Source organism: Pseudorasbora parva, chromosome 18 (assembly GCF_024679245.1).
Source record: "Pseudorasbora parva isolate DD20220531a chromosome 18, ASM2467924v1, whole genome shotgun sequence".
NCBI classification, from domain to species: Eukaryota; Metazoa; Chordata; class Actinopteri; order Cypriniformes; family Gobionidae; genus Pseudorasbora; species Pseudorasbora parva.
In genome coordinates this window covers 25,522,825-25,530,888 of record NC_090189.1, presented here as the reverse complement: position 1 = coordinate 25,530,888, position 8,064 = coordinate 25,522,825, and the positions used below count along the sequence as shown (strand labels likewise).

General features: G+C 36.6%; 1 protein-coding gene across 1 annotated transcript in view; it reads right to left on the bottom strand.

The window, feature by feature from the left end:
• Positions 1-7,568, bottom strand: part of ccnjl (cyclin J-like) — a 15,311-nt gene extending 7,743 nt beyond the window's left edge. Inside the window, exons 1-3 of the mRNA XM_067422908.1 lie at positions 7,284-7,568; positions 6,619-6,714; positions 1,423-1,633 (exon numbers count right to left, since the gene is read on the bottom strand). Of these exons, the coding sequence (XP_067279009.1) occupies positions 1,423-1,633; positions 6,619-6,696 (289 nt within the window). The 5' untranslated portion in view covers positions 6,697-6,714; positions 7,284-7,568. The remainder of the gene's footprint in view (positions 1-1,422; positions 1,634-6,618; positions 6,715-7,283) is intronic.
• Between the last annotated feature and the right edge of the window lie 496 nt (positions 7,569-8,064).

Sequence of the window (8,064 nt, the reverse complement as noted above, 5' to 3'; positions counted from 1 at the left end):
ATACATTTAATGGAGTTTAGCTGACATGAACAAATAAGGTTTGTTTTTTTTAATTAGCATTTAAACATTAACATTTTAATTAATTAAAGATGAATAAATACTGCAACAAATGAACCGCACATTTAATATGTTAACTAAAATAAACTAACATTAACCTTGTAAAGTGTAACCTTTATTTTTTATTTCTGCATTCATTTTAATCATGTTAGTAATTACATTTATTTTTTTAATTAGTTGGCAACTAAGTATTTCGTACAATATTTATAACTTATTTTAGCTTTATTTCAATGAACAAATTTTTTTTAACAACACTGACAGAGTGATTAACCTCAAAACATGCACGAACAATACTAAAATTAATCATAAAATAGGATTTTCTATAATATGCAATCCAGTTTGTTTTATGCAAATAGAGAAGCTCCCTACAATTTGTCACAATAAATCTAGGTCTGAATGGAAACTTTGCATTTCTCGCAGCTTTAAGCGCAGAGTCCAGCTCTGTCCCCCACACACACTGACTGCAGGCGACTCTTAGAGAAACCCAACAATGGCCGCAGCCGACTGAATCAATGACTTAGGGAAAGGGAGGGATATTTTAACAAGAAACATGAGCAATGCCATTATTCATTCAGTCGAAAGCAATTAATTAATGCCTGAACACTGCCAATTGCCGGCCAGCGCAAAACAACCCTCCCCCCAACGAGAGGCCGCCATACTGAGGGTCAGAAGTATGAGAGAGATTTGGTATTTAAAGACAACCTTTCGAATATACAGGACAGATGCATATGCAATCTGAATTAATTGCCATTACAAAATCTGTTTGTGTCCGCCTTGATCTAGGCTCCAGATTTTAATCTGTGAAAAACACCAACACATGGCGACACAAGTCACCCCCTCGATCTTATCTGTCCCCTTTTGTTTCGTGTGCAAGCAGACGTGCCACCACTGATAACATGCCATAGCACATTACACAGCACGTATATATCGAGTCAGACTTCCTTGTTTCCTGCACTATAAATCTACTGGAGACATCAGGCGACACTCCTGCATCACTGCAAAGCTCTCCTTTTGCTTTCGTAATCTAACAGAAATGGTCGGTTAGACTGTGATGGGCTTGCAACATGCCAGGGCAGCTGTATCTTTCTGGTTTTGTGCGTTGGATAGGTTGCCTTGGAGACTGACTGAGAGGTCTTGAGGCCAGCGGAGGCCATGGCCTCTTATGCACACAGCTGTCACACAGCACAATACAGCAGCCAGCTAGAGTCAGTTTCATATGAGCAGTCACAAAATGAAATAAGTTCAGTTTCACTTCCTGCACTAAGTTTACTGCCAGATCAGGTACAGGTAAAAGGAATCAAACATCAGCAGCACAGGTACATAAAAGCATCAACTGCAGGGCAATCATATTAATTTTGAACTTACTGGCCAGGAGGAGGCAGGAGAGGGCGATGACGTACAGCTGCCGCACCGCTACGTCATAGTGATCCATGAAGAGGTCGAGCAGGTAGACGGCCAGGTGACGTGCAGTAGGGCACAGCTGGTATCGGTTACTGAGAACAGCGAGCAGGTCGGCAAAGTACCGGCGCATCCCAATCTGCGGAGAGTGGGCCTGGTACGTTGGCAACTTCAGCTCCTAGGAAGAAAAGGTTTGTTACATAGTATATAAATACTGTAACATGTTGCATTACAAAAAAACACAGTATACATAAACGGCCTGGTGATTGTGAACTGAGCTGTTTTCAGAAGCTTGAAGAAACGCGTAACCTGCACGCATGTCAATAATTAATGCGTCGCACTTCACTCTGAAACCAGCAGAACATTTATTTGAAGACTTCAGATTCAAAAGCCGATAAAGCCATCTCTGTCAAAAATTAGATAACAATATTAAGCAAATACATTCAGAAAATACTTTTGCTTTAAACATGCCAAATTCAAGCCTCAGCAGCACTTTCAGAAATACCGGTTTGTTGGCAGAAAAACATGCCACAGAAACCAACCGACCACTTCCCTTTGCCAGCAAAAGGGGAAAAAATTCAAGAGTGCCCAAAAAATAAAGATTCAGATCCACCTTAATGACAATGAATTGTTTAGATTTGTTTAATATTAGTTTAGAGTTTACAACTTACTTACCAGTGCACTTTTTATAGCTATTTATGTATTATTTATTCTTTTTTGATGAAAATCTAAATGTTAGTCTTTTGAAATATACATTTAACATTGTATACAGGTTATTTTAGCCTTTTACCTTTATTCAGAAAGGACAGTGAAGAGTGACAGGACAGAGACTGGGTGGGATTGGAAAATGACCGTGGGTCACATTCTAACCTGGGTCCCCTGAGCACTTGGATCTGAATACGATAAGGACTTGACAGTAGGGATTTAGCAACTATCAGTAACACTTCACAATAAGGTTCATTAGTTAACTACATTAGTTAACATAAAACTAATAATGAACAAATACCGTAACAAATGTATTGCTCATGGTTAGTTCATGTTAAAGGGTTTGTTCATGAAAATTCTGTCATTAATTCTTCACTCTTATGGTGTTCGACACCCGTAAGACCTCTGTTCATCTTCAGAACACAAATGAAGATATTTTTGTTACAATCCGATGGCTCAGAAAGGCCTTCATTGGCCAGAATGACATTTCCCTTCTCAAAGTCCCTCTCACTACAGTGGTTCTACAATCATTTTATAAAGCGACAAGAATAGTTTTTGTGCACAAAAAAAAGCTAAACCAAAAGCATCGATTCATGATTTGGATTGTGTGTCAAACCGCTGAAATCATGTGACTTTGGCGATCCGAACCGCTGATTCAATACACTGGTTCATAATGGTTCGAAGCTTTATGAAACGATGTTTGAAATGGGCCATTGCTATACAAGTCGTTATTTAGTTGTTGTTTTTCGCACAAAACCTATTCTCGCCACTTCATAAAATGACTGTAGAGCCACTGTAGTGAGATGGACTTTGTAACGACGTCTTTAGGGCCTTTTATGGGTCTTAAGAGAGGAAATGACATTGGTGTCAATGCAGTCAATTTCGACCAAAAATATCTTCATTTGTGTGGGTGAACTAACCCTTTAATTAATAAATTAACAAATGTTAACTAATGAAACCTTACTGTAAAGTGTTCCCACTATGTCTTGTCCAAAGAGGTGGAGGTTTTTACAAATTGCCATTAAAGTGAAATGACTGAACCTAAACATAGGAGCCTGATAAAAAATAAAAGCTTAAGAGATTTTGCATTTGAAGTCTTAATTTCATATTGAATTGCAGCATGTGTGATTTCGCAAAAGCACTATTATGAGTTTTAATTGGTTTTGATATTTTGTACAGCCTTAGAAAACGGTGTAATAATGCGGTTCAGGAATTCTCTTCCGTGGAATTCGCCACTTAATCGACAAGAGATTTGCAATCAAGGATTTTTTTAAATCAAGCACTTTAGTATGATTAAAGAATTGTGACAGCTGTAATACATTTATATAGCTGCATTATGAAAGTATTCATTTCTTTCACACACAAAAAAGAAGAAATTAATACTTTAATTCAGCAAAGATGCATTCAATTGATCAAAGGTGACAGAAAATACATATTTATAATGTTACAAAAGATTTCTCAAATAAATGTTGTTCTTTCTAAATTGTATTAATCAAAGATTCCTGACATGTATTACAGTTTCCACAAAAACATCAAGCAACACAGCTGTTTTTAACATTGATAATAATAAGAAATGTTTCTTAAACACCAAATCAGCATATTAGTATGATTATTATTATTAGTAAGAAGGATCATGTGACAAGGGTTAGGGTTAAAAAAAAATGTAAAAGCATTATTCTGTGACATGTATGATGATAATTGCACTTTAAAAATAGCAAAATAAATGCATTTGTAAAAGGGTCAGAACATAAACAACTGATAAACAACAGACTAAATTGTATATAAAACATACAAAAATGTTTAAATAGTGCTGCAGTTTTATCAGCATTCTATGTAGTCAAGTCAACCAGAGCAGCTCTCAAATTCATCTGATACCAACTGCATAAAAATTACAATTCAAACATACCCGAAAAGGCTGCAGTCACACTTAATAAGCGGCTAAATTGTCAAACTCTTTCCAGACATGAGTCCCACAGGCAGAGTGTGCCGCTTTATAGTGGCTGTTTAGGGGAGCACTGGTTCCTTTACAGGCCTAGCCATCATGTCTCACAGCCATCTGTCCCCTGTGGGGTGAGGGGCTGGGATCTGACCCTCTCAAGGAGCCCTTTTGTAGGCCCTGCCTGCAATTTAGACAGCCCTACAGCTGCTGCTGTATTTGAATCGGTTTATCAACTGCATATCTTGATGCAAATCATCTTCAAGAGAACAAGCTTTAAAAATGACAATTTTCAAAGCATCTAGAAATCTTATAACAAAGTAAAGCTAGAGGAAATAAAACTAGCTTGGCACCTCTTTGTATGGTCTTACATTTTTTATGGATTGCGCACCGATAAAACGGGAACTGGCACTTGAACATCACCCAGACTTGTTTGAATATTACTGTTTTAATTGCTAGAGACAGACTAAATTATAGCTTTAACACAAGTGATGAACACAACATTACAGAAAAAATATATCTCAAAATTTAATTTTGTGCAAAAAATAAAAAAGCTAAATTAAGAGCAAGGCTGCTGATTAACCTCCTTAAAAGATTTCAATTAATTGCAAAGCCCCTTAGCTTTCGGTATTGACGTAGTAGGAGGTGACGTCTGCCAACCTCCCACACAAAACATAAATTAAACTATAGCCTATCTGTGCAAAGATTTGTCCCATGAACATTTCTGCACAACATTAACTGAGCATTGCACTTTGGTGAACAGAGAGATATTGTTCCGTCTAAATAAAATCCACCAACACCAGCTGAACCATTTGAATCTCCAGTGAATTAGTCCCACACATTACTAGATTTCACAGTGCAACTCTGACTAAAGCGATGGTGAAGAGAATAACATGCCAACATAACTAAGAAAGATCCATGCACTGTCACATAATATCATTTTGCCACTCCTTGACACATGCTGAATAAACAAGGCAGGAATTAGTCCAGTAATCTCAAGCTAACACACAAACTCAAGTACAAACACACACACACACACACACACACAGTACTTCACATTCCAAACCGGATGTGAACACACCCCACAATAAACAGGACGGACAATAAAAGGGCAACAGACTGCACTAAATAAATGCACTTAAACCTCACTGTCTGTCTGATGGGTGCAATTCACTCAACAGTGAGGAAACAAAAGTTCACATGGTTTAGCAACACACTTCCTAGTGTTCCACTTCAAATGTGCATCCAGTTTACCAATAACGACATAGAAGCTCTAACCTGGACTTTTACATCATTTGCTGAATATATATATATATATATATATATATATATATATATATATATATATATATATATATATATATATATATATATATATATGAATTCGCTACATTTTTAAACTGTTTGTTTGGCAGTTTCACATTGTGGAGTCAGGTTGAGGACAAGTTAAATTACATGTATTTTCCAGCATGTATTTAAAATATTAACAAAATTATTAAAAAATAATTTTAATAATAGCAACAAAAAAAAAGCAATAAATATCCTGAGTATCCAGATTTCCATTTCCTTTAGATGCAACGTAAGTATTTTTATTAATTTCATAACATATAGAGGGTGTGTGTATTTATAATATATATATATACACAGTAAAAAACGTTGGGTTATTTTTTTAACCCAACCGTTGGGTTACACATATTGGGTCAATATGTTGGGTTATTTTGCAAAACGTTGGGTTATTTTAACATCGTTGGAGAAATATCTGCATGTTATATATATGTGCATGTTTTATATATATATATATATATATATATATATATATATATACATACACACACATTATATATACATATGTTATATATACATACATATATTATTTATATGTATAATATATATATGTGTGTATATATATATATATATATATATATACACACACGCACACATATATATTATATATAAATATTTTATAAATATTATATATTTTTCTTAAATATATGTGTGTTCAAATATACATAATTATTATACACATACATATATTATGCAAACAAACTTTTATTTTGGATACACACACACACACACACACACCTGCGCACGTTTTGTGTAATAATAATTAAAAAAAAGTATATATATGCATAATATGGATACTAAAGTAAAATAAATAAGTAAAAGAAAGCGTCTACTTTAATCTAAAAGGCTAAAAGTAGAGGACTCTGGTTTCGTCAAAGTCCTGGAACACCGTTCCTAGTTGTAAATAACATTCAATATGAACATGATCAGGGAAGTGTGTTTTGAATACCAATGTAGACGATACTAAACAATGCATTGGCCAGGAACCTTCATAAAACCACAGTCAGGGGACGTTTTCTGAGGGCTGTGTGACATTTCACACTTCCCCATCAAAGCTGTGCCAAGTCAAACCAATCCTGGTTCAATGTGTGAGAGGCCTGGATAATGACATCTGGATCAAAACTGCACTGTGACAACCTATGATGAATACAAAAGTTGTTTATTAGGCTACAACTCACCTTAATTCGCAGAGCCTGATGGATATCCGCTGCGAGCTGGCTTTTCCACCACTGCCCCTCTGTTTCCATCTTTCCCATCCAGAAAGGGCCCCAATCCTTAAACACAAACAAGAGTGTGAGAGGGGGAAGAAGAAATTCTTGTTCAGTTTAGGCACTTCTACCACACTTTCTATTTCAGGCCTGTTTGAGGGAAAATGTCACAGATGTGCTTGTGGGAAACTCTTTTCTAAATTTACTGTGAGCTTGCAGTCGTACAGCAAAGTTCAAGCAGTTCACCTCACACTGAACCACAGCCGCACATTCTATCCTAAAAATCACGAGTTTGTTTCATTTATTTGCGGGAGACATAATAACATAAACACAATTCGTATAGCGACAATCCCTCGGCGTTAAGGTCACTTAATTTCTTACAAAAAAAGAAAAAGAGCCATTCGGTCCGAAATGAAAGTGGCCGGCGCAGCACATCCACCCCTGCGGCACGCCACGAGACCCCTATTACAGCGATATCAAGTATAGGCTACACGAGAGTTGTGAACGTATAAAGCAATGAGTTACAGGTTAAACGCGTTAATCGACCGCGGCTATTTAAACTAAAGCAGCAGCTGAAAATGAAACATTATAGGAAACAGTATTACGCTCTTTATTAAGACAACAGCGCGTCTTACCACTGAGACAACGGCGCTCCAGACCCCTTTGTTTCAAAACTGCCGCATACTGGAGTTATATCCTTCAACTACGCTCGTGTGTACTTTTCAAAGCAAATCCCATATCAAGGAAAATTCTTCCCGTGAATAACAAAGTCGCTTCAGTGTACACTTGGGTGGGTTTTTTTGATCAAAACACCGCCGCATGTGTATCCAAGTTAACCCCTTTGACTTTTTTTCGCCGTCCCGTGTAGCGTGCTGTGCTCCCCCAGTGGCCTGAGAGGAGCAGATCTGAATGATGTGGGTGCGTAGAGCTGCATGCTCGCTCGAAACGGGGAGGAGTCCGCCGCGCGGACATAACACGAGAGTTGCTTTTTCTGCGACTCGTCAACTTAATAAAAACATTGATAAACGCGATGAAGTGTGTGTGTGTGTGTGTGTGTGTGTGTGTGTGTGTGTGTGTGTGTGTGTGTGTGTGTGTGTGTGTGTGTGTGTGTGTGTGTCTATTATTAAACTAACATCTACAGGTGAAATGTGATTTACTGAGATTTACTGAGATTAGGGTATTGTGATGTAGAGTACATCGAAGAACAGCATATTTAAAAAAAAAAAAAGTTTTATAATTTAATGTAAATAAGTAAAATGGCTAGATATGATCAAATCCATATTTACACATTTATCAATAATAAAATAGACCATGCGTGTTGCATAATAATGAATAATAATAAAAAAGAAAGAAAGAATAGATTTTAGTTCAGGTATTACTGTTGTACAAAGGGCTGTTTATTAGCTAGTTAAAATT